General features: G+C 36.6%; 3 protein-coding genes across 3 annotated transcripts; 1 reads left to right on the forward strand and 2 right to left on the reverse strand.

Moving 5' to 3' along the window:
• The first annotated feature begins 9,088 nt into the window (after window positions 1–9,088).
• On the forward strand, window positions 9,089–10,190 carry LOC127091907 (auxin-responsive protein IAA30). Its single transcript, XM_051030646.1, has 3 exons — window positions 9,089–9,544; window positions 9,647–9,746; window positions 9,897–10,190. The coding sequence occupies exons 1-3, from the start codon at window positions 9,196–9,198 to the stop codon at window positions 9,955–9,957; spliced, it is 510 nt and encodes a 169-aa protein (XP_050886603.1). The 5' UTR covers window positions 9,089–9,195; the 3' UTR covers window positions 9,958–10,190.
• Window positions 10,191–19,979: 9,789 nt separating this feature from the next.
• On the reverse strand, window positions 19,980–20,564 carry LOC127095575 (uncharacterized). The gene is made up of 2 exons (XM_051034245.1): window positions 20,408–20,564; window positions 19,980–20,344 (listed from the first exon to the last, which is right to left on the reverse strand). Exons 1-2 carry the CDS (start codon window positions 20,562–20,564, stop codon window positions 19,980–19,982), a joined length of 522 nt encoding a protein of 173 aa, XP_050890202.1.
• A 6,319-nt stretch (window positions 20,565–26,883) lies between these two features.
• LOC127095576 (uncharacterized) lies at window positions 26,884–27,957 on the reverse strand. The gene is made up of 2 exons (XM_051034247.1): window positions 27,787–27,957; window positions 26,884–27,588 (listed from the first exon to the last, which is right to left on the reverse strand). Exons 1-2 carry the CDS (start codon window positions 27,955–27,957, stop codon window positions 26,884–26,886), a joined length of 876 nt encoding a protein of 291 aa, XP_050890204.1.
• Window positions 27,958–27,963: the final 6 nt, after the last annotated feature.

Raw genomic sequence — 27,963 nt, forward strand, 5'->3', positions numbered from 1 at the left:
TTAACTCGGCCACATCGACCTCACTTTCTTCGATATGGTCATATTTGGCATCTGACATCAAGTCTTTATCTTCCATATCGACATAGGCCCATTTCTCCTTCTTACCTTTTTTCACTCTAGATTTCTCATCATTCAAACATTCGACCTGTCAAACCCTGTCCGCTAGCTAAGTCATATCTCTTAGATATTGTTTGTCTAATTTCTTCATAATTGAATAGTATATTCCCCCAGCTTCCATTTTGAATAGTTTATGTTCGTGCACCTGAGTGAAGCACCTCATTTTTAACAATCAGAATTTATTAAGGTAATCATCAATTGTTTCAGCGAACATTCTCTTTACACTCGACAATTCTTTCAAAATGATATTCGATTTTCCCATATAGAACTTTTCATGAAACAACCTTTCTAATCGAGTCCAATCATTTATGAAATGTGGAGGAAGATTAGTAAACCATGTAAAAGCATTCTTTGTAAGGGAACTAAGGAAGTATCTCATCCTTAAGTTTTCATTATTCGTTATGTCCCCCGCCTTAGTCAAATATCGAGCAATATGTTTGACTGTGGACTCCTTAGTATCTCCAGCAAATTTTCCCCTATTTCACCATGTTTTCCTCATGGTTATCTCTTCATTTCAAATTTTCCTGACCAATTGAGGTTGTACAACGGGTTGAACCGATGTTGGTGAAGCGCCAAAGAAATCAGCAATTCGATTCATTTGAGTTGCCAACTGTTGATAACTCTGATTTGTATTTTAAATTAATGGGTTAAATATGGTACCCGTTTGTTGAGTAAGTGTCTTAACCATATCATGGTTACTTTCGTCTATTTGTTGTCCCATCGCCATCACAAAATCCATAGTAAGTGTTGGCATTGCTTGGGAACCAAATCCCATCCCTACTTGGGGTTGTATGGTTCGATCGAGATTTCTGATGGTCGATCAGGATGCCAATATTGGCAAATATGCATTAAAAACATTGTTAGTAAATGCCGAAAGGTTAATATGTAGGTTTTCCATCATTGACATTGGCATACCATAAGGTTGTTCATGCCCTGACATGGGCATTGTGAAATTGGTGGCAAAGGGTCTAAAATATGTTGCCATAATCGGTTTAGAGTCACTATGTGACTCTGCGTTATCGAAGGGGAAAAACCATCACTTATTGTGGATTTGATGTCATAAATGTCGTTGATGGTATGGACGTCGTGCTAACAATAGAGGAAAATGGTTCAGTCGAACTTGCAGAAAGCGTGTTTGCCCTAATGTTATTGGCTGGTTGTTTTCCATTATTCTTGTTTCTGGGATTAACCATTTTTCTAACGTATCTCTTCACTGGATTTCTACTTTCTCTTTTAGTTATCCTACCACTCCTCAATCTCATGCACTCTCACAATGTAAGGAGTTTCTTAAATGCAAAACTTAAAAATCAGAATTTTTCAAAAGACAAAAGATATAAATTCACACAAAAATGGTCCCATTGGGCATGCCAATTTGTTTACCATGAACTTTAGTAAACAATAACAAGTTTCAATTTACTTAAGGGATTAAACTCGAAAATATCCCAAGACATATTTTGTATGAATCATGAACTTTAAATGATTTTGGCGTAAATGTCGAAATGTGTAGTTTGAAAGTGATAACTGAAAATCGAAATTAAGTTTAAAAGTGATAACTGAAATGTAAATTGAAATCGAAATACATGTGAAAATAAAGACTGAAAATGCAGAAAAGATATGAATATAAAAAGCTTTAATTTGTAAGAAGTGGAACGCATATGTACATTCTGAAACTCTTTTCTCAATCACACAGATACTTTGAGTTATGTAGAATTGCGTACCCCTGAAAATCAAAGTTAACTTATGTGTTAATCTCAAGGCAACTGTCTACAACGATCGACTACACATAACATGCTACGTCTTTACTTCCATGTAGCCTTCATATTCGACAGGACTCCATGTGTCTTTCAGTAATCGTTTGATCTTATCCACTTACACCTCATTCGACTGTGTAAAGAATGTCTTGAAACTCTGAATTATCCTAAGTCACCAACTCTTTAACCCTTGTCTGACTATAATTTAGACCTCAGTGATATTCCCTGTCTACTAGTCACATTTTTCAAAATTCTCATAGCCATTATTCACCATTTTGACTTTACACTAAAGTCATTATTGCATAACTTTTATCACATTAATGCTAGTGTTGAAAATTTGAGATGACAAGGTGTTGAATCATTTGATAATTGCTTTGTCCTAACTATACCCGATAGCTTGAGCATTCGTCAAAGTATTCCAATTCCGTTGTAAATATCAGCTAAAATTGCATACTTTCAGTTTATTATTCAACATCTTCAACATAACATGCACTTCTAGCAATGATCGGGGACAAGGACTACTTTCGCTTTGCCGGTCATTGAGGATGTTTGATGTTTACCTTGAGAGCTAGAAAAACTTCAATGCTCATTATTTCTTGGTAACCCCCCAAAATCAAGAGGCTCGCTCTGCTCTTTGCATCCTTCCATAAGAAGATCCCTCCCCATCTAGCCCTCCTTGTTTTGATTCGATGAAATGTAAGAAAATAATTCATAAATGTTGGTCACAAAACCATTTCTTCCACGCTCAGAAAACATATGCCTATGCCTCTTTGACCCCAGAGGAAGAGTCAATGAAAGATAATTTATTCTCCTTCAGGGAGAGCTTGAGCTACGAAGAGGGGCTCGACCCTTTAAATGTTTTCCCCTCAAAACAAATAATGCAGTATGTTCACATATGATTGGTTATGGAAAGACAATTGTACAATTACAACATAAGTGTTGTGATTATTTATATTAATAGTAATACATTGGATGATAATTTTCAATTTGTAATCAGATCACTTTGGAAAAATTTAACTAAAATACCGCTTTAGCTTGGTAACATTCTACGCTCTTGGGTTTGATTCTCCAGGTAGAGTCTCTATAGTGTAAGATTTGTTTCTAGTGCTAGCCTTGACATTGTACGACCCTTCCCATTTGGCAATAATTTTTCCAACTCTATAATGCTTCCCTCTAGCATCGACATGCCTCAGTACAAGGTCTTCCGACTGGAATTCCCGAGGTCAGACTCGCTTGTTGTATTTGGTAACGACTTTTTGCTTTATGATGGCACTAATGACGATGGTTGGAACTCTTCTATCATACAAAAGCTATACACCCTCTATATTATTTTATGAATTATCTCCTTCTAGTAGAGGATGTGTTGTTCTCTAGTTAAGTTGTCATGTTTCAACAGAGATAACAACCCTAATCTCGTAAGTGAGTCGAAATGGAGCATCGCCTATTGTTGAATGTAGTGTAGTCATGTAGGCCTAAAGAAAATGTGGGAGCTTCTATTCCTAGTTCCCCTTAGTTGCTTCAAGCTTTCTCTTTAATCCTCTCAATAGAACCGATTTTCCACTTATGGTTTCCCATTGGTCTGAGGGTATTCAACCAACATGAAGTGTTACTTGACCTTCAGGTCCTTCAAAAATGTTTTTAAGTTCTTATATGTGAATTGTGTCCTATTATTCGTCATGATAGATCGAGGGATTCCGTGCCTTACCAAAATCTTTTTTGAATAATATTAAAATGATGTCAACAATGATCTTTTCCAAGGCCTTTTCTTTGACCCACTTTGTAAAGTACACTAAACTCTACGCACAGTTCACCTATATTATGATGACGACACTAACTGCTTCAGTTGAGACAACATGTAAAGGAATAAAACTTCCCCGACAACTACCTGCGATAAAACTAGTGGGGTTAATAGGGCTGATTTTAAGGATGAAAATGCTTGTTCACACTCTGGGGGTCCACTCGAAGCATGTTTTTTTTCCTTATCAACTTATAGAATAATAAAGCTTGATGAGCCATTTTTTAGATGAATTTGTTCAAGGCCGTCAGCATCCTATTCAAATTTATTGCCTCTTTCTTTGTCGCTGGCGCTCATAGCTTGATGATTAACTTCATTGCCTCACATTATTTCTCCCTTGAAGACTATGTTTATCATCCTATGGTATAATTGTCAAAACGAGCTACTCAATCCTAAACAGATGATTCCTATTAGGCCTCGAGATTTTTATGGTTGGTCTAAAAAAGTCTTGTTATAATATAGGCTCAAAATATATTACTCGAGTCTAACCCTAAATGGATTTAAGGCTATCCGACCTTAAATAGGTCATTTATTTATTATTTTTTATAAAAAAAACTCATAATATTTATTCTATAAAATATATTACTTTAAATATAATGCATTTCTATATACTATATTTTTAAAAAAATAATCTAACATGTTCTTAAATAGAATACACTTTTAAAATTATTCAAAATACTCCAACAAAGCACAAATTAATAGAATATGAAAAAATTTAAAAGTGAAATATTAAATAATTAAATATTAATTTGATTATATTAATGTATAATATTGAAAATAGAAAAATTGAATATAATATAAAAGATAGAGTTTAATGAAGTGAGACAACTCATTGTTTGGTTTTTGAATGAAACAATATAAACATTAGTCTAATTTTTAGTTATACGGGAATAAACGGACTACGTGTGGCCTATACGAGATAGCCTTAATGAGTAATAGAATTTTTAGATTTGGGTTAAAAAAAACTTTCAAAATTTTGGCTCTAATTTTAAGCCTCAAGCCCTGTGTTTTATAAGGATTTTTTAGTTGGCTCATGCAAACTAGCATATTTTAATGGTCTGATATATTGCCCCTACATTTTTAGGCCGAAAGGCATCACATCATATTGATAACTTGCTCACTCAGTCATGAAATCTATTTTCTCTTTGTCTTCCTCATACACGAGTATCTGGTTAGAGTCAAAGTACACATCCATGAAGGACAAGAGTTTGTAATTGGCAGAACTATATACAAACTTGTTTATGTTTGGAAGTGGATATGAATCTTTGGAGAACGTCTGATTGAGGTCGATGTAATTAACACACATTCTCCATTTTCTTGGGGCCTTTTTTATTAACACAGTAGTAGAAAGTCATTTGGTGTACCTCACTTCGGAGATAAAGTTAGCGTCATGTAAGCCATAAATTGTTTTCATTGTTGCTTCATCCTTTCTGCGGGTTTCCTCCTTCTTTGTTGGGTACCATATCATATAGAAGGATCAATATTCAACTAATGGCATTCTATGCCCGAGTCTATGGCTGACATATCGCTAGGAAAAATTGGAAAAAAGTCGGCATTGGCTCTAAGACACTCAACGATTACCTTCTTCATTGTGGCTAATTGATTAACACATATACAGATCAACCATGTTGGATTATCGTCAAGTTGGATGGTTTCAAACTCGCCGTCTAGAACTAGCCTTAAGGTATTCGTCTTGACTCCCATTTACAAACTAACTTGAGTGCCTTGTAGAACTTTGTCTTCTTGTAAGTCAAGGTATACCAAGACAAGGCTTCACAACCTTTTAGTCCTCTCAGAGGCGAAGACGCTCGCGGGGCTATTCTTCAATATTGTTTAGTGTATGAGATGAGTTATACGTAAATCGATCTCAATAACGACAGACTCATCTGAACTGTTGTGACATTACGTCTTCAAATGGGCCTTGGAGGCCACTGGGTCTAATGCTGCCATAAATGACCTTCCTAGGATGCCATTGTAAACACTTTTGCAAGGGATGATAAGGAAGCACACTTTCATGATTCTCTTGGTTTTGACCTTCTCTAAAAGAGACTAGTAAATATATGGTTCCACATGGACGAGTCGAGGAGTCATTGAATGCCAAAAGATTATCGCTTTTGCACGACTTCAAATCGTGTGCAATCCTAATATCATGAAGACCCAAAGGCATACCAGGTCGCATGAGCTTATGTCATCAATGAGGATCCCTAATATGAAGTTGTTGGATATGACGACAATTAAGAACAATTAAAGTGTCGCATTAAGAGCTTCATGCATATTCTCATGGTCTCAAAACCCTATATTAGATCTATATTCTTCTTGTCTTTTATTGTTGCTAACAATTTGAGTGAGCTTAGTGGTGGAGTCACTTTCTTGCTAGAAGATCAGATACCAATTGAGTCAACGACCAAGGTATAAGAAAATTTGGATGCTGGAAAAGCTACATAGTTTTTGGCGGCTGGATAAGAAGTTATATTCTCCATTTGAGTGTAATCATTGTTGTGATTCGTGGATTTGAATTAGAAGTAATCTAACCGTGTAAATTCGCAAAAATCCAAAGTTGATTATGTGGAACTATGTGTTTGCAGGTGATCAAAGCTAAGCAGGTCATACTCATCATGGGTTGGTTTTGACAATGATAAATTGGTTTTATTAATTACAACATGTAAGGGTGATTCAACCTTTGATGATGACTTATGAATACTTAATCTGATCCTAAAGCATAAAGTCAAGAAAGAATATCAAGCGGTCAAAGATGCACAAGAATGTTTGCCTAAGCTCTTCCTCTAAATCAAGCTAATAAACTAAGGTTTTTATGATCTCTTTCCTCTGATGATGGTATCCAACTTCCATACATCATAAGCCATATCTCCAAGAAGATTCAAGCAAGTGCTTGTGTGATTGATATATTCAACAAAGTCTTGAAGCTTCAAAATATGAAAGAGAGGAAGTGTGAAAGCTTATCTCATCGTTTCTGAGTGGTTAGTGTTTCATAAAGTAATATGGAAGAATGAAACACACACACACACATAAATATTTTTAAAATCCTCCATTTCTCAAATAAAATGATCAAAAAATGTTTTGGAGTATAGTCAGATGAATCGGGAATTGTCATAATAGGTTGGACAAGTTTTTTAAATAGTCAAGTCGATTGGAGCATATTCCCAATCGATCGGGTTATTGCACATGATGTCGATAAATGACTAGGACTTGATGAAAGGTAATGGCACTCTATCAAAACATTCCAAAATGGGCATTTTTAATCAATTATTTTAGTCATCCAATCAATTGGATTATCTATCTAATCGATTGGGACATTAATTTTTCCCATGAACTTTTTCCTTTTTCATTTTAATCTCTAGCCTATAAATAGATGTATCTCCCTTCATATTTTCACATCCAGAATCATGAGTCATCTCACTCTCTCGAAAAATATTTTTCTATTTTCTCTCACTATAACATAACTATTGCGTTTTGAGAAAGTTCTTGTGTTTATTCAGGAAATTTTTGTTCTGGAAAGGGTGATATTGTAAATTCTCCAAGAGTTATTTTCTTTAGGTTGAATCACTTTTGCTTAAAAGAGTGTTTGATTTCAAAGCTAAACTCGTTAAAAGCTTTGTTTGGGGATTTAGTATTAAGTCACTGGTTCGGTTCGTGAGCTCAACCCATGTAAAAGCTCAAACTTGGTTTGAGATTAGCCTGGTGTAAAATCTCAATTCGGTTCGTGGTCGTCCCGTGTAAAACCCTGCTTTAGTACGAGATTAGCTTGGTGTGAAATCTCAATTTGGTTCGTGGTCAGCCTGTTCAAAAAGCCCAATTTGGTTTAGAGGATAGTCAGTTTAAAACTCCACTTTGGTTTGAGATAAGTCCGTATAAAATCTCGGTTTAGCTTGGGAAATAACCGCTTCAAAGTTTGTTCGTATTTGGAAGGAAGACTAATTGTCTTAATCTGTTGTTCGTTCTTTAGTTGAAAGTTAGCTTGTATAAAGGGTTCGTAAGCTCAACATACTAAAAGCTTATAAGCATTACTGGATACTCTCAAGATCAAGTCTTTGGGAGAAGATTAGGTCACTTCATTTAGACCAAACCTCTATAAATTATGTTGTCTTCTCTTTTCCCTTATCTTTTTATTTTTTGCATATTTTCTTTCCGTTGATTTTTTGCTGCTATTATTCATATGTTTTCTTAAAAATATTTTTAAACTCAAACACTGAAAATACTTTTGTTATAGACAATCATTTTTCAAACCTCCACAATTCACCATCCCCCTCTCTTCTATATGGAGCCACATGATCAAGAGATTCCACTATTGTTCCATTAGAGAATTAGAAATACTTGGTGAAATGATGCGGTCTTGATATGGTGGAGCAGATATTCGGTGCAGTGACATGAGGCTGGACGTGCAAGATTAGGATTACAACACCTAAATTAATAAGAGAACGAAGAGTAAATGTGAATTAAGATTCAAAACATTCACTAAATTTTACGTAGAATGTGGGAGACTGTCTGATGACTCCTACCGATAGGCAACTTACCATGGCATGAATCCAATATAAAAACTCTATAACTGAGTTACTCCCTCCGTTTTTTATTATAAGCCGTTTTTGACTTTTCACACGTATTAAGAAATGTAATAATTATGGTATGAAAAAGATAAATTATGAAGAATTTTACAAAATTATCCTTTATTAATGGTATTAAAAAGACAAATTGACATAATTGAAAGGGGAGAGAATAATAAATATTTAAGGGTATAATAGGAAAAATAACATTAATGATTCGTTGGTATTATAAAACGACTTATATTGTGGTACAAAATATTTTTCTAAAGTGATATATAATAAAAAACGGAGGTAGTACATGATACCATCATTGAAGAGATATCGTGGAATTAAAATATAACAAATGGTAAAAAAATCTCATAATATATATTTATAGTTATAATTGTATTATAATCCCGGACATACAAGTACTTTTTACTTTTCTTTTCTTCGTATATTAAAAATTTAATAAATAAATATAATTTGTTTGTTGTGCATTTATATCTTTTAGGAATATTTTTTATATATTAATATGTATAATTATTCATTTTTACATATCAAAATAAAACAATATCACAACTAATGTAGTTGTAAAATTGATTCAAAAACCTATTCTAACATATTTTTTATTAAGATTTTTCAAATTCTAATATTCAAACTTTAAATAATTAAAATAAATAAAAAAAGTCTCTAGAGAATCATAGTAGTATTAAAACAAAAACAAAAATGACCCATTTATTTTTACAAAACAACATAATTCTTAAAATTTGTCAAATTCTGTAAAAAGCACTCATTAGTAGTACACTTTTTATTCATTGACACCTGTGATTGTCGGCTACCATGGCAACATTTTCAGGTCTACAAATTGCATAGGACCAACAAAAAAGAAGATGCGTGGTGGCGCTGCTACTCTAAAATGAAAAATCTCTCTCTTTCTTTATTATTTAAACCTTAACCTGGCGGCTTCAATTTCTCCAATACAATATTCTCTCTAATGGGTAAACCTTCCACTTCTTCTTCCTCTTCTTCCAACAGTAGAAGAAGAACACACAACAATTCCTCCTATCTTTCTTCCTCTATCACACACCAAAACATTGATGAACAACAACATCTTCATCCTGATCTTAACCTTGGATTGAGCATTTCCACTTCAACGGGACATTGGCAACCATTCCAGCACCAACGAGGTGGTGAAGTGAATGATTGCGCCGATTATGGCAGTTTCTTTGTCAAGGTTTACATGGAAGGGATTCCTATTGGGAGAAAACTCAATTTATTAGCTCATAATTGCTATCAAGAGTTAGTCAATACTCTTGAACATATGTTCGACACTACAATTCTATGTAATTACAAACAATGCCTCTTGTTATTTGTCTGTCTATGCATTTTTAGTTGTGAAAATGAGTTATTTTAATGAAATTAATGTGTCGTGTTTTTTTGAACAGGGGGCACTGAGATGGATGGAATGCAATCAGAGAGATGTCATGTCTTAACTTATGAAGATGGAGAAGGGGATTTGATTATGGTTGGTGATGTACCTTGGGAGTAAGTTTACTTAACTATGGCTATTCATAATTGAAATTCATAATCTATAAATTAACGACACCGACACAGACACATCATCACGACAATTACAAAGGTGTCAAGTGCATTATCTTCCACTTAATGTAGTAATAAATATTTTTGGTCATGTAGGATGTTCTTGTCATCTGTGAAGAGGTTGAAGATCACAAGGGTCGACACATTCGGGTGTTGATTGTTGAAGATGAAACTTCCTCCAATTTTAGTGATTAGAGATGACTCATGATACTCTTAGCAGAGGGTGAGAATGTGAAAGAAAATCAAGGGTTAAAATATTGTTTTTGACCCTTTATTAGATTTTTAGCAAGGTTCTTTTAAGATTAGATCAATTTTAAATTAGAGAAGTGAACAAAAAGTGTTTTGAAGGGTTATATAAGAATTTTAATGAATTTTTTTCCTTATGGTTTAGTGAAACTTGTGACCGGAATGAATAAATAGACATCATAATATTTTTGTCCACGCCTGAAAAACTTGCTTTAGTTGCTTTGTTTGTTTCAAGTTTTGGGTTGTCTGTTGCCGACATAATATCGCGACTGTTAAGATTCTGTTGCTCTGCGCGTTCCACTAGGAAGATGAACAGACAAAAGAATAATTGCACAAAAATATACGAGGACACAGCAAGGGAGCAAAGTTGAAAATTGAGCAGGTAATGTGAGAAGAATGAGGAGCAAAAAAGGGACCAGACATAAGTATAAGAATGTCGATAACAGTAAAGTAAAAGTAAATTCATTTTTGGGAGCATCGGTTCAATTTTGGGAATCGTTGTGGTATAGTAAATATTTTTAAAAAAATTATAATTAAAAAAAGTGAAAACAAATGGGTTATAATTGTCATAGTGATGAAATCATAAAATACAACATATTCCTCAGAGTTCAAACAATTTACCTGTTGTTGAATTAAAGTTTCCGTCAAAGGTAACTTTTGCACAAATACCAGCACCCACAAAGCCCGTGGTATTCCTTCGACAGTTTTGTAGAATCATTAGCATGCTCCATCAAGCTCAACAAAAATGAGTAACCTCTCTTACAGTGAATCATTTCAAATGTGTGGGGACCCAAACCCAAGATTCTTGTCTCCATCTATTTAAAAATTACTACTAGTACTAGGAAGCACTGATTTCAGAAATTGTATAAGAATTTAAAAGATCTCTTAGATATTTGTATCTGGAAATTTGCGGACATTGGATTAATTCTCTTCACACTAGGCCCTTAAGTTGGTCCAACTAATTCTAGAAGAATTGCATTGAATATAAGATTGAATTACACGTTGGGCCTAGTCACTCAAATAGTAGGGACCCTGCTAATCTACAATTAACTTACAATAACTATGATAAGTCAACTAATAGCCTCTCTCACACTATGGGTATAAAGTGATTAATCTTAGCTTGTATATACAATTAGAAAAGGAAGAGGGATACAATGGTTTTGTGAGCGTAGTTGCAAGTTGCTAGTTGGTTTGTAATTTTTCTTTGATAATGTAATAGTCTGGATTAATGTGTTTGGTGCGTTCATAAAAGGATAATTTGAAGCGAAGTGATGGATAAATCGGCTATCACGGTATAATACGGAAGGTATTTTGAATGATACTTGAACATCGTGTAAAAGATATGTGAGTCATTACATCTCAGTAGTAGTCATTGGCCTATATTCTATTGGGGTCAGGAGCCTGACCCCTATCTTTATTGTTCTTGTTGGATTTTCGTCGAGTTGGACTACTATGAATTCTCTATCTAGAATTGACCTTGGGGTTTTCATTCTTGCTTCGGTAGGGAGGTCACACTCGTCATTTATTGTGGTTTCATCCAAGCGTGCGTCGAAATCTACGGTGTTGATGTCTAGTCGGTTGTGGTTTGAAATGAAAACCCTTTTCGCCTTTCTTTCTTGCTGGAGAATTGTCGTAGTTAATTATTTCATCAGTATTTCATGTATCGAGTGGACTCCACGTAGGTCAACATGCAGGGTAAGTGGTTCGTCATAAATGTTGTGACACTTCATCTTTAGGTAGACATTCAAAGTGAGGTGTTAAGTGTTGTGAATAAAGGTCTCTTCATGGTACAATTGTAGACGCTTTCGTATGAGACCACTGAGAGTTGCACGTCTACAACCCCACGCTCGTTCTTCTCCCAAAGAGACTATTAATTATATATTATCCCAAGGATGAGTTATGGAATCGTTGAACGCCTACATATTTGTGCCATTTTAAGTTGATAATCTTTTTTTTATATATTCTCAAATCCTCTAAGAGCTCGGTGTACAAGATGCGACATGAACTTCCCACGCCTATCAAGATTCTCGGTACTTTGCGATTTGCTACCTTGGTCTTTATCACCAACCGAAGCTCTTCGTTGGGGACACCGTCCATTTTTTCTTTATTTCGGAACCCTAGAATTGGTCTTTCATCTTCCGTATCTTCCTTTTCATCATTCTTCTTTGATACTAAGATACTTCTCTTTGCATATCTCTTGATTGATTTATTTAGACATAATAATCCTTTAGTAGACAATAAGAGATGGCAACATAATGGAGGTTGAAATCGGCGAGGTAACTTCATTCGCAAGATCAGCGTTATGACGCGGGGCAATTCGAATTAATTTGGATGTCACCATTATCAGATGAGGAAATTATTAGCGATCTAATTGGTTGATATTGTGATTGTAACAACGAAATGGAGAGGATATGATGAATTCAATATGGAATTTTGTGAGAATTAAGAAGTCGTTTCCTATAGTCATAGCCAATGTTTTGGCCGAACTCAAGTTCCTGCCATTGCAGCTACGAATTATTGTCTGGTTTTGATGTGAGAACTCGTCACAGCTTTTTCATTTAGAAAAGATGCATCGTTGGGTTGAAGAGTATGTGTGATGTATATGAACTACCCTTAGCCACAACTCTTAAGCAATGTAGGAATATTTTGGCTAACTTAGAACAATTTCCACCTAGATGAGGGTAAGGGAAAGGGTTTCAAAGTCGGTGAGACGAGGGAAGTATAAATTTACAAAAGCGAATGAAATTGTACATGTTAAGGTTTGTAGACCAGTTTATATATGATGGACGAATACAACTACTCTCGGGGCGCATCATGGAGTGAGAGAGGTTGTTGGATTGGATCTGATGGATGGATGATAAACAAGTGGCTTGGGTATGGTGTGCATCATTTTGGCAAGAGTTCACATATTTATCGATCTTGAGTGGGGATGTTCTAGATTAGGCCTATGGTCGTCAGGAGTGTGATGGGTTGTCCGTCATGCATCAAGGTTGGATGACGGTCGTCAGCAAGGTGACGGGGAGACTTTCATGGCCTCCAGGCGGGATTTATCCTACCGGTCGTCATATGGGTGACGGGTGATGAAGGAAAGCGATGACGGGTTTCCCGTCATGGCAACCATATATCATTTTTTAACGGTCGATTCAGATTTCGATGTTGTTTTCTCGCGTGGTTGATGTTTTACTATTGTTTTGGGGTATTTTATTTAATTAATTAATCTAGGTGAATTATTATGATGATGAAATAATAATTGAATGAATTTGGATAATTATAAGTGGTTATGTTTATGAGTTGTGATGTTGCGAATACAATTATGTGTTATGAATGTAATTGTATGTGTTATGTTGAGGTGTGTAGTTCACAAGTGGGGACTACTGTTGAATGTTATATTGCGTGTCGTTTATTGTTAGAAGTGGAACCAAAACTGTGTTGTTGCATTATTCGTATGTCATGCATCATATTATATTGATGTGATGAAAGAGTCGAGTCATGGGTTTAGAAATGGAGACTTGCGGTCGTCAGGGGTTCAGAAGTGGGGACCCAGTTCAAATGAGGAACCATTGTTGAGTGGACAAGATCAATAACAAATCTGTGATGTCCAAATTGGTACCACTTGCATAGAGTCGAGTTGTGATTCAAATCGCATACATAAAGGCGGTGTGAATGAAATTGTTATGTTGTTGTGTAATAGAATGTGTATTGTTGATTGTGTTATTTAAGCTACACTTACATTCCTTTACACCGTTATTATATTTGAGTGTATCCTCACTCATTTCTTGTTTGTTTTGTGTTGCTCTGTATGTTGTTATGCAAATACTCAGGAGGAGTAAGTGTTGGTGTGAGTTGGAAGATGGCCTTGGAGATTTTCTTTGTTTATTTTATCGTTCATCGCTATTTAGTTGGTTTAATCCTCTGATTGGTATCATCGGGGAACGAGGTATCTATTTTTTTTCGAGTTAATCATTCAATTATGTTGATTTTGTTAAGTGTTCCATTGATGAGATAACTGAAATTTATGTTATTTATTTGAGTTCAGCTGCAAATTTTGAAAATATTTGGAACGTATGCATGTTATATTTTTAGTAGAATTCTAGACTTTCGAATTTTATCTTAAATTATGATTCGGGGTTTTAGGGTATTATAATAATGGTATCAGGTTCATTCGGTCAGGTTTTGTGATGTTATATGTTCCCTGGTATATGACATGTGTACAAACAATGTCGATACAATGTTTCTTCTAATGGTTATTTACTGGTGTTCAGAGAAATGGGTGGAAGAAATAATCGCATAGATGCTTTAGAGGCTATGACTCATATGATGCGCCAGGCGAATCAGCCGCTCCAGAATCAGAATGGTATTGCATATGAGTTCACATGGGAGGTACGATCCATAAGGTGCTCAAGTTTGGTTGCAAGAGATTGAGAAAATCTTCAAAGTGGTGGCTTGCACATATGCTCAGAAGGTTCTGTTTGGTACTCATATGTTGGCTGAGGAGACATAGTATTGGTGAGATAGTGCTCATCGGAGGCTTGAAGCTATAGGTATTAAGATCACTTGGGAGAATTTCAAGATCGAGTTCCTTGATAAGTATTTTCGTGCTAATGTACGTATTAAGAAGGAGATTGAGTTTTTTAGTTGAAACAAGGAAGCATGACGATTGCTGATTATGTTGTAAAGTTTGAGGAGTTTTCTAGGTTCTTCCCGCATTACAATGTGGTAGAAGCTAAGGGTTCTAAGTGTATCAAGTTTGAAAGTGGCATGCATCCAGAGATCAAGCAATTCATCAAGTATCAGGAGATTCGTCAGTTCTCTATGTTGGTTAATAATTGTAGAATCTACGATGAAGATAGACGTGCTAGATCTGCTCACTATAAGAATATTAGTGAGAAAAAAAGTGGAAATCAAAACTATGGAAAACCTTATGGGGCTCTGGCTGATAAAGGGAAGTGGAAGGCTTCTTGTGGGAAAGAGACAAGTGGGGAAGACACTCCTGCTTCTGTCATATGTTTTAGTTATTGAGGGATGGGTAATCATGCTAGTGAATGCAAGAGTTCTGGTCCAAAATGTTTCGAGTGTGGGAAGTCAGGACATTGTATTGCTGATTATAAGAGTAATATGTTGACTGCTTCAATTATGGACTACCAAGTCACATTAGTACTCAGTGCCAGAAACCAAAGAAAGCTCGGTCTAGAGGGAATGTTTTTGCTTTGAGTGGAGTAGAGACAACTAGATCTAATAACTTGATTCGAGGTATATGTTTTATTAATGGTGTTTCCCTTATTGATATGATTGACATGGGTGCGATGCAATCGTTCATATCTCTTGATTTATCTAGAAAGTTGAATCTTTAGGTGTCTTCTATGGTTGGGAGTATGGTTATAGATACCCCAGTTAATGGTTCGGTGACTACTTCTTGAGTTTATTTGAATTGTCATTTGACTATCTATGGTAATAAGTTTGGTATTGACTTAGTATGCTTACCGTTAAGTCAACTTGATGTTATCCTGGGAACGAACTAGTTAGAGTTCAATCGTGTTCATATCAACTGGTTCGACAAGTCTGTGTTGTTTCTAGAGTTATAAGAAGTTGGAAACCTGATGTTTATGTCTGCTAAGCAAGTGTTGGAGTCCTTGAAGGATGAAGCTCGCATGTTTATGATGTTCACTTTGATGAAGGCTGAAGATAAAGTTGTGGTTAATGATCTACCAGTGGTGTGTGATTTTTTAGAGGTGTTCCCAGATGATATTAGTGATTTTCCATCAGAGCACAAGGTTGATTTTTTCATAGACTTAGTACCTGGTACTAGTCCTGTATCGATGTCTCCTTATAGAATATTAACTTTAGAGATGAGTGGGTTAAAGAAACAATTAGAGGATCTGCTTGAGAAAAAGTTTGTTTGACCTAGTGTTTCACCGTGGGGAGCGCCAATATTGTTGGTTAAGAAGAAAGATGGTAGCATGAGGTTCCGTGTTGATTATTGATAGCCGAATAAGGCTACTATCAAGAATAAATATCATCTTCCGAGAATTGATGGCCTTATGGATCAATTGGTAGGTGCTTATGTTTTTAGTAAGATTTATTTGTGATCGCTTTATCATCAGATTCGTGTGAAGCCAGAAGATATTCTAAAGATTGCGTTTAGAACTTGATATGGTAACTATGAGTATTCAGCGATGTCAAGAGTTTGAAATACATGTTTGATTATAAGGAGTATATGAATAGGATCTTCCATACTTACTTGGATAAGTCTGTGGTTGTGTTCATAGATGATATTTTAGTGTATTCCAAGAGAGATGAAGATCATGTAGAAGATATGAAAGTTGTGCTACATACCTTGCAAGAGAAGAACTTATATGTAAAGTTGTCCATCTGTGAGTTATGGTTGCGTGAAGTGAGTTTCCTTGGTCATGTGATTTTTAGTGGTGGTATTGTGATTGATTTGTCGAAGGTTGATGCAGTTTGGAGTGGTAGACTCCTAAGTCAGCTATAGAGATCATAAGTTTTATGGGGTAAGATAGTTACTACCAGAGGTTTATATAAGGATTTTCAAAGTTACCTTGCCTTTGACTCAGTTGGCTCTAAAGGGTCAATCATATGTGTGGGATGTTTAGTTTGAAGAGAGTTTTCAACATCTCATGAAGAAGTTGACGTCGACGTCAGTTTTGATTTTTCCGGGTCCAAGTGAATATTTTGTTGTGTATTGTGATGCTTCGAATATGGGTTTAGGTGGTGTTCTTATGAAGAATGGTCAGGTTGTTGCTTATCCTTTGAGAAAATTGAAGGTCTATTAGAGGAATCATCCTACCGATGATTTAGAGTTGCCAGTTATGGTGTTCGTGATTAAAGTTTGGAGGCATTATCTGTTAGGCTCTAGATTTGAAATGTTCAGCAATCATAAGAGTTTGAAATACATGTTTGATTAGAAGGAGATGGATATGAGACAGAGGAGATTACTTGAATTTCTAAAGGACTGTGATTTTGGTTTGAGTTACCATCTTGGTAAAGCCAATGTCCTATCAGATGCTTTGAGTAGGAAGTTTTTTGCAGATATCAACGCTTATGGTTCGAGAATTGGATTTGATTGAACAACTCAAAGAACTTAGTTTGGTGTGTGTCGCGGTGGGAAAATTACAGAGTCACTGTCATATTTTATTCATTCCTAAGGTATAGGGAAAATAATGATAAAATCCTAAAGGAAAAGGATAAGACGGTAATCGCAACCGAATATGGGTTCGGGAGCCAGTTAAGTGGGGGGGAGGTGTTAGGCACTCATCACCTCCGTTGTACTCAACATGAACCTCCTAAAGTTCTAAGGGTTGATTGTTTATCAAAGTAATTTGTTTTATTCTTATTCTTATCTGTAAAATTGTTTTTATTAAAATATTTAAAGGAGAAGTTATTTATAAAAGAAAGGGCGAAATGAGATTTTTAATTATTGAGCTCGCCAAGGATTCAAATCCTTGTGCCTACGTATTCTCATAATGCATTGAGAAAATTAGAGCTTCGTAGTTCGATATTTTTTTTGGTTGGTTGATTTTAGTTTATGAAAATAATTTGTCTTGATTTTGAATTAGATGCACGGGGGCAAAAGAAATTGATTTGTCGTTCGAGGGCGAAAAGGAGATTTGTCGCACGGGGTATTTATAGTAACAATCAAATAAAATCAAATTAGTCAAAAACTAAGTTAAAATAGAATCAAATTAACTAGAATCCACACAAAAAAAAATCTGGTAATTCATATCGAGTAGGCCTATAAAAAATGAAGTTAACACTATCGGATTTTTGGATAAATTTTGTATGTTTTGTAATCTTCTGGATTTCTGAAAAATTCGGTAGTTCATATCCGAAAGGCAAAAAAGCGAAGTTAACACTATTGAATATTTTGAAAATTTCGGTAAAAGAACTCATAGATTTTTGAAAATTTAAGTTAAAAAGTCATGAAATTCCCCCAAAATTTGGTTAAAACTCATAGATCTCTCTAAAAATACGATAGTTCGAATCCGGGTAAAAAATCAAATTTTACACCGATTTTTTTAAATCAGATAAAACTCATGAAATTCCCCAAAAATTTGGTAAAAACTCACACCCCAAAAACCCGGTAAAAACTTATGAAACCCCAAAAATCTGTTAAAACTCATAAAAAAATTCAAAAATTCAGGAATCACACAATGTTTTTTAAGGCTTAAATGACCTATTGGTTCCTATAAGTTAGCGTATTTTTGAATTTGGTCGTTAAATCTTTTTTTTTTGTCAGCACCTCTATATCTCACTTTCTTGATTGAGTTAGTCCCTAATATTAGAAGTCTATTAAAAAACGGTTGAGATGTCTAACGGTGCTGACGTGGAAATGAATTTATATGTTCTTTTGTTTAATAAATTACACACGTGGAATACTTAGTGGAGGGGGTTAAAAAAGGGGACTAAAGTCAAAAACGTATTCTGCAAATTCTTCATCTTCTTCCTCTCTTCAAATCATATTCTGCAAATTCTTCCTCTTCAGACTGCATTAGTTTTAAGGTCTTTGCACATTCACCCATGGCAACATCATCAGTAGGTAACTTCTCTAAGACTCAAAACCCAGTTTGTGATTGCAATAGAGCAATGAGGATGTTCATATTAAATTCAATTGAAAACCCTACACAATAATTCTGGAAATGTTCAAATTTGGGTGTGTCAAGTTGCAAGCTATTCATATGGGATGATGAACTAGAACGTAACGCATCAAATGAATCCAAAAATTCATTTGGTTGCACTTGCACAAAGGTAATGCATGAATTAGGTTGCATCATTAAATACCTTGAAGCTAAGAAAAAAGAGAAGATGAAATTGAAGTTGGAAAACGAAAGGAAGAAGGCCAATTCGTTTAAGGTTTTATTGATTTTATCTTGGTGTATGTTCTTTGATTACCAGACATGGTAGCAAGAATGATGTTCGTGGTATCTGTATTTTGTTTTTTGTTTTAGTCCCGAGAAGAAGGATAATTGTCTAATGTCGTCCCTGCAATGTTTAGTATTTAATGTATAAGAACCTTTGAAATTAATGATGTATGTCCCTCTATGTTTGTGGCATTTTGATTTTCATCCCTGTTTCATAAAGATTTTTTGGATTTCATCTCTATTTCATAATGACTTGTTTATATGACATCTATTTATGTTTGTGATTTGTTTGTGAAAGTACTTATGGTGAGATCCAAAAGGTTTACGTAAGTGAAATGTATGTGAAAGTACCTTTTGTCGACCAGAAATGAAAACCCATCTTTTATCTTGACCAATGCCCTCCAAAAGCAATGCAAGAAACCACCTCCATAACTCTTTTGTCTCAATTTCACATACACCAAAATATAATGGGTAGTATTGGTCATTTGAATCTCTACCAACATTAATAAGAAGAGTCCATCCATACTTAGCCTTTAGATGACATTCATCAAATCTAACGAATGGCCTGCAAGATGTTATGAATCCACTCTTAGACCCATCAAAGCAAAAGTAAAAACAGCCAAACCTTAGTTGTATTGTTGCTCAAACCCTTGCCACATTAATTTTACAAGTGTTCCCAAAATTGACTCTCTTTAACTCTACAGAATATTCCCATAAAAGATTGGTTCCACAACATCACCTTCAATCAATGTTTTTGCAATTTGTTTTGCCTTTCATGCCCTTCTCTTTGTTATCCCAAAAGAAAAGTTACTCATAATCTCAGAAACAATATCCCTAATCTTAACACCACTAGAAGATGACATTTTAGCCGCCACAATTTTAGCTACACACTTGGAATTAACTGGACTATTATTCAATACCCTACCACACGTTTGAGTTCCAACCCATCTTTTCATCTTATATGTGTGCTTATTCCTAACTTTACTTACTAGTTCTAAAAACCCACATTTGCTCTTGTAAATTACCCTTACTTTAAGTTTGTCATTTTTGACGTACTTTATCTCTCTCCCATTAAGCATTGGCCATTCAGTAATGGCTTCTTTGAATTCTTAAACCTTGGATATTTTGGATCCTTTTCTTCATCAGAAGTATCAGGGTCACTGCTGCCAAGCTCTTCACTGGAATAATTGATGCCCATCTCATTATCCATTCCACTAGATGAACTTGCATTATCAACAACAATTGGAACTTTCTTTGGAGTGATCTTGTGCTTCTTTGCTGTAACTTTTACCCCACTAGTTCTGTCGTGGTCTTCAAAGATATCATCTAACCCAAGAGCTCTCTCATCTTCGCTATCATCAAATGATAAACTATCAACTTCAAAGTCATTATCCTCACTACTACCATTATCCTCATTTCCATCTTATTAATCATCACCTACATCATTTGTATGAACATCACCTACTTCATTTTCTTGAGCATCACCTACATCATCTTCTTGAACATCACCCATTTCATCTTCTTGAACATCACCAACTTCAACTTCTTGAACATTACCTTTATGCTCAACATATATGCGCATTGTACTTTTCATTTCCATGGCATATTGATATACCTTTTCATCATCACTATCACTAACCATTCTATTGTACCTGTCAGCATCATTGTTATACCATCATAACCAATATTTTGAATGTTCAAGCTCGGTTATCTCTTTCACAATACCAGTTGCTTCAAATAAGCTCCACATGTTCAGATCAATTTCTACTTCATACTCATGTCCCCCATGTAATATACTAAATAGTCCCTTAAAACCCTACCCATGTAATGAAAAATCAAATTTAAATTCATCACTTACTGAATCATGCTGGAATCTGATGAAGTTGCATTCGTTGGTCATGCAACAGAGCTTCTCACCGTCTTCATTCGTCGTTTCCCTCCCACAATGTCACGGTTTCTATTTTCTCCCAATAGACAAAATCCTAATTTATAGGGACTCAAAGTAAAAGACAATTTCTAAACTTAGTGGAATTTTTTGTGGGAAATTTTTCATGGCCACGTGTGTAATTTATTAAACAAAAGAACATATCAATTCATTTCCACGTCAGCAACGATGAACATCTAAGTATTTTTTTTAAAATACTTCTAACGTCAGAGACTAACTTAATCAAGAAAGTGAGATATATGGACTCTGACCCAAAAAAGGTTTTTGGGACCAAATTCAAAAACAGCTAACTTACAGGGACCATATGACTATTTAAGTCTTTTTTTAATATGTAAAAAATCATGAAGAATATTATAATAAAAGCACTGCATTTAGGGGTGTCATGTTTAAGTAAGAGTTGCAAGACAAAATATCTTGAATTAGTTGAATAATAAGGTTTTGTCTGGAGATTTGGGTTGTGAGAGAAGAGGAAATTATAAAAGGAAGAATACATCTGAAAGCAGTAAATCCTCAGAGGGCACTTATAGTATGAAAGTGAAATGCCATTTTAGGCTGAGATTTGCGCCGAGTGGTAGCGATTAGAAGGTGGTGGTTAGGTGTGAGTTTCACAATCATAAACTATATGAGAATTTAGATGGCCATGACATATTGGTTCGTATAAAAGTTCATGAGAGACAGTTTATGAATGACATGATGAAGTACAACATGGCTTCACGGTACATAGTTTCTACCTTGAAAGACAAAGATCCAGAAAACCTCATCAGCATTACCCTAAGTGTATAAAGCTAGAGATACATACAATGCGAGCAAGAGAGGTTCATTGGCGGAAATGCAAATGTTGTTAAGCCTTATTCATAGAGAAAAATATACGTGTTGGACAAGAAATAGGGAAGACTCAAATGTTGTTGCTGATATCTTCTGGACACATCCTGACTCAGTGAAGTTGTTGAATATGTTTCACTTGGTGTTGATTTTTTATTGTACATACAAGACAAATAGGTAATGTGAATCGTGATCATACATTGATATCATTTTGACATACTTTGATTTATCAGTTTTTTTATTATTTGCATCGTGATCATACAGGTGCCGGCTACCAGTGCTTGAGATACGTCAACAAAATTGACGTTTTCGATAGGTTTTTCCTATTTGGAGCATGAAAGGGAGGAAAACTTCAGATGGGCACTGGAGAAGCTCAAAGGGTTGTTCTCTTTAGATAAATTGCTACCTAATGTTGTGGTGACGGGCCGAGAACTTGCATTGATGAATGCAATTGAAGTTGTGCTTCCAAATTCAACTCATTTGTTATGTTCGTTCCATATTCCAAAAAACGTTAGCATGAAATGTAAAGAGTATGTTAAATCAGAAAGTCATGAGCATGTCATGGATCTATGGAACAATTTCATGTATACTAATAGAGAAACTGAATTTATCACACACTTGGAGCACTTTCAGACTGTTTGTGCTGATATTCCTTTGTTTGTTAAGTATGTGATTAAAACATGGTTAACACCTTATAAAGAAAGGTTTGTTGTTGCTTTGAATAACAGAGTAACTTATTTAGGGAACACAATAATGAACAAGGTGGAGTCTTCTCATTGTAGTCTAAAAAACACGTTGACTACAAACCGGGGAGATTTATGCCAAAGTTGGGATGATGTGAACACCATGTTGAAGTTGAATTTTGGTTCAAACATGGTCTAATTCCAAAAAAGTATTACCAACATTGAGCATCGGTATAACTCTCCATTTTATACCAACTTGCACGGTTTTGTTTCAAGGCAGTGTATACAGCATATAGGGAAGGAACTAGAAATGGTAAAATTTGTTGGTACAAACAAATATGCTTGTGGTTGCTTCATTAGAATAACACATGGGTTATCTTGTGTGTGTCAACTTATCGGTTTCCAAATACAAGGCACACATGTTCCTTTAGATCCAATTCATGTTTTTTGGAAGAAATTACACATTGAAGAGCATGGTGTCAATCATAAAGATACTAGTATAAAGTTGGATTTAGAAGCAAAGTGTGAAGAGTTAAAGACATATTTCAATTCTTTGGATATTGTAGGTCAAAAGGTGTTGAAGAAAAAGGTTAGGGAACTAACACATCCATCCATAACTTCGGTGTGTCCACCGCCGGTGAAGTACAAACTAAAGAGGGGAGTTAAGAAGCGCATAAAGGGTGAAGAGAGGGATGTGCATCATGATCCTTCACAATGGGAGTATGATGAGGGATCGCAGGGGAGTCAGACTACAAAGAAAGCATGCACGAAACCAACAATAAGTCAACCGTCAAGTTTGCCAGGTCAAAATCAACTGGCCACTACATCTTTGAGGCATTTTTACTTGTCTCAATTTCCTGGTTTCTTGAATTCATACATTGATGACATTGTTGATGTGGGTGCGATGGAAAATGTGGTTTTCGGGCTATTGTAGCTTTACTTAGATGGGACGAAGAGTCATGGTCGTTGGTTCGTGTAAGATAATGGAAAATGTGTCCTTCTCATTGATCTGAATAGAATATATATACATCAATGTGTAACATTTGGTCAACTATCTAATTATGATACAACATAATTATAGGAAACTAATTATGACTAATTATAACAAAATATTTTATTCTATCACACCCCCGCAGTCGAAGCGGAAGGTTCACAGACGCTTAGACTGGTCCAAAAATCATTAAAGAGAATGCGAGGAAGTCCTTTGGTGAAGATGTCTGCGATCTGATGTCTTGAGGGAACATGAAGGACGCGAGCCTGACCACGAGCTACCTTTTCCCGAACAAAATGAATGTCCATCTCAATATGCTTAGTACGCTGATGTTGCACAGGATTACCAGATAGATAGATGGCATTAACATTGTCACAATACACCAAAGTGGCCTGAGGAATAGGAAAATGGAGTTCCAGGAGAAGATTATGAATCCAACACGACTCAGAGTCAACATTGGCAACCCCCCTATATTCGGCTTCAGCACTGGAACGGGAGAGAGTTGGCTGCCTTTTGGAAGACCAAGAAATAAGGTTGTCACCTAGAAAAACACAGTACCCAGATGTAGAACGTCTGGTGTCAAGACATCCACCCCAATCAGCGTCAGTGTAGGAGATAGGCTTTATAATGGGAGATGGGGATAAGTTTATTCCAAAATGTAAGGTGCCCTGAACATAGCGTAAAATGCGCTTAAGAGCAAGCATGTGTTTCGTGCGAGGGGCATGCATGTGAAGACAAACTTGTTGAACAACATATGATATATCATGTCGAGTGAAGGTGAGATACTGTAGGGCCCCTGCAAGACTCTGATACAAGGAGGGATCCTTATAAGAAGTGTCGGAGGAGGTGCTAAGTTTCTACTTGGTGTCAACAGGAGTGGCTGGTGGTTTACAGGACGCCATGCCAGCATGTTCAATGATCTCTAATGCATAAGTGCTTTGACTGAGAAATATTCCATTAGGATGACGAGATACTGCAATACCTAGAAAGTAACTCAGAGGGCCCAAATCCTTCATTGCAAACTCAGATGTTAAGAGTGACATAATTGATTTGCGGAGGACCTGGGTGGAGGTGATGAGGATGATGTCATCTACATACAGCAGAATGTAGGCCATGTCTAAACCTTGTCGATATATGAAGAGGGAGTGGTCTGATGTGCTATGGTGAAAGCCAATGGTGGCGACATAGTCAGCAAAACATTGGTACCATGCCCTAGGCACTTGCTTGAGACCATACAATGACTTCTTCAACCGACATACATAATCTGGATGACGGAGGTCGCGGAAGCCCAATGGCGGATGCATGTAAACAGTCTCACGAAGATCACCATGTAAAAAGGCATTCTGGACATCCAGTTGATGAATGGGCCAGGATTTGGATAGAGCAATGGTAAGCACTGTTCGAATGCTAGCGGGTTTCACCACGGGGCTAAAAGTCTCATCACAATCCATACATGCAACCTATGACCTGCCATCACCTACAAGACGAGCCTTATAACGCTCAAAGGAGCCATCAGAATTTTTCTTATGCCTAAAAATCCACATACATTGAATAAGATTAGCATACAGGGACGAGGAACTAAATCCCACGTCTTATTTCGAATAAGAGCATCAAATTCAGATTGCATTACAGATTTTCAATTCGGGTCTGATAAGGCTAGTTTAGGGTTTTTAGGTATGGGAGAGATGGTGTGGTCAGAGTGAGAGATTGATAAGTTAAATATCGTGTGGGGTTTGACAATGCCTTTCATGCTTCGGGTGGTGATGGTTCGTGTAGGTGGAGGTGGATGCGGTTGAATTGATGGTGGTGATGGAGAATTTATTGTAATGGATGTGTTGATCGAAGAGGTAGGAGATGATGATTGTTGGTTTATTGAGGGTAGTGGTTGGTCAATTGGGATTATGGGTGTTGGTTGGTTATGTGCAACAGGTGGTGAAATTTGATTTTGCCACTAATGTATAAGGTAGGGGTGAAGGTCATCATCATTTAGGAATTGATAAGAGTGAGGTCAAGGGGAGTGTATCTTGGTGAAGGGAAATTGAGTTTCATCAAAGATAACATGTCTTGAAATTATTAATTTTCTATTAGACAAATCAAAACACTTATAACCTCTATGATTCGACGAATAACCCAAGAAGGCACACGGAGTAGAGCGGGGTTGTAACTTATGAATGGTAGATGACGGGAATAATGGATAACATAGACAACCAAAGACTCTGAGATGTGTGTAGGTGGGATCACGAAGATACATGAGTTGTGTTGGTGACTGATTATGAAGTGTTTTACAGGGAATAATATTTAACAGGTAAGTTGCCATGTGGAGAGCATGATGCCAAAACGAGGGGGGAACAGAAGAATGAGCTAGCATAGTGCGTATCATATTATTAATGGTTCTTATTTTGCGTTCTGCTTTCCCATTTTGCGAGGATGTGTGGGGACAAGAGAAACGAAAAACTAGACCATGATCAGTGCAATATTTTTGAAAAAGCTCATTATTATATTCACAGCCATTGTCACATTGAAAAGTTTGACTTTTTTGCAAAAATTGAGTTTGAATGAGTTGAGTAAGTGACTTGAACGTTTCAAACACGTGAGATTTTCTGCTAATAGGAAAAGTCCACAAGAAGTTTGTAAAATCATCTAAGAATAAGACATAATATTTATGACCAGCAGAACTTAAAATTGGAGATGTCCATAAATCACTATGTAAAATGTCAAAAGGCATCAAAGTCATAGTTTGAGAATCAAAAAATGGCAATTTAACTTGTTTGCCTAAAACACAATAGTCACAAACGACAGAAGAATTAAAAGGTTCACAACATATGAACTTATTTTTGCGAAGGGACTCAAAATAGACACACCAGGATGACCAAGACGACTATGCCAAAGACTGGATGTGAGATCGACAAAACTGGGAGGAGTGGTAACTGGATAAAGATCTCCACGACTGCCACATCTGAGAAGGGTGATCCCCGTCTAAAAATCAGAGACAGTAAAACCAAAAGGATCAAAGGAAACAGAAACATTGTTGTCAGTGGTGAGTCGTCTCACAAAAATTAAATTTTTAATAATTTTCGAGGCATGCAGGACATGGTTAAGGTGAAGGGGTTGGTGAGATGTGGTTATTTGTGTGTGTCCGGTGCCGTGAATTGGAATTCCATGGCCACTGCCTACAATGACTTTCTGATTTGAATTACTTACAGGAAAATAAGACGAGAGATTACCTTGTGATGCGGTTGTCTGAGATGTTACGCCCGTATCCATGTACCACTGATTTGTCAGAAGTGTGGAGTGACATGGTGTACATTGTGGTCTCAATGTCTGTCGGTATCTGAGATGAGGTAGAGGTTGCATACACCTGAGGACACTATCTTAAAATGCCTGGCTGCTTAGGAGGACCAGTAGGGCGTGTCCACTGAGAGATGGGATACGGACACGGTGGCATAGTCCATGGTGGTGGAGTCCAACCCCATGGTTGCTAGGTTGGGTACTGCTATTACTGTTGCCAAGGAGGAGCGGATCAAGGTGAGGGAGCGTTGGGAGCTCCAGACTGAAGTGCACTGCAGTTACCACGTCCTCCTCCGCGACCCTGGTTGCCACGGGAGCGAGAACGGTTGTCGGGGCGGCGGTTGCCACGCTGAGAGGTGTCTTCAGTAGGTTTCGGCTGAGTGGTGTGCATAGCAGCATGAGAGCCTGTGTTTGCCATCTTAGTCATACCGGCTTCTTCTAAAGTGAGCATGGAACGAGCCTGATAGAATGCCGGAAGAGGGTTGCTCTGACGAATCACAGTAGCAACATTGCGGTAAGCTTCTGGGAGACCAGAGATCAGCTGAAGGACCAGACAATGATTGTTGACAGGGGAACCGACATTTCTCAACTGATCAGAAAGCATCTTAAGACGCTGACAGTAAGCTAAGACATTGGGAAAATCCTTCATACGAGTGTTAGAAAACTCTTGCTCAAGAGTGACAGCTCTAGCATTTTGATTGTCCTGAAAAATATCTTCCAAGCGATTCCATGCTTCCATTGCAGTGGAGTTGGATTCTAGAATAGTGGTCAATAAATTGGTAGAAATAGTGGAATAAATCCACTGAAGAACGGTGGCATCAAGAGTGGACCATTGTTCATGGTTGGCGTCGGTAATGGCTGGTGGCTCTTTTCCGATAGATGGAACGATGTGATGCAGGGCTCGATGTGAGCGAGCATGGATGCGGAAAAGCTCGGCCTAGGTGCCATATTGATCTTTTTCCATCTCAAGAATAATAGGAATGTGGTTCCTAATATTGGAGACGGCAAGTGCGGGATGAAACTCCTATTTGGAACCTCGAAACGTGTTGTTCTTGGATTGGCCGAAATCCCCAGTATCAGCAGATTTGTGGGTATCGGCGGCACTGTGTTCTGAATGGTCTGATTCAGACATGACTGCAGGTGCGACGGCGGTGGCACGAACAGAGGCGGGAGGCGAGAGAATATAGTGGTTCTCGTGTTCGGCGACGGCGGTACAGAGTACAGTAGTCATGTTGCAGCGGCAGACTTCGAGGAGGGAAAAGAAACGTGCGGCGGCAGACTGGATGAGGGAGAAGAAGGAACGCATTTTTTT

This window comes from Lathyrus oleraceus, chromosome 6 (assembly GCF_024323335.1).
Source record: "Lathyrus oleraceus cultivar Zhongwan6 chromosome 6, CAAS_Psat_ZW6_1.0, whole genome shotgun sequence".
Classification (NCBI taxonomy): domain Eukaryota; kingdom Viridiplantae; phylum Streptophyta; class Magnoliopsida; order Fabales; family Fabaceae; genus Lathyrus; species Lathyrus oleraceus.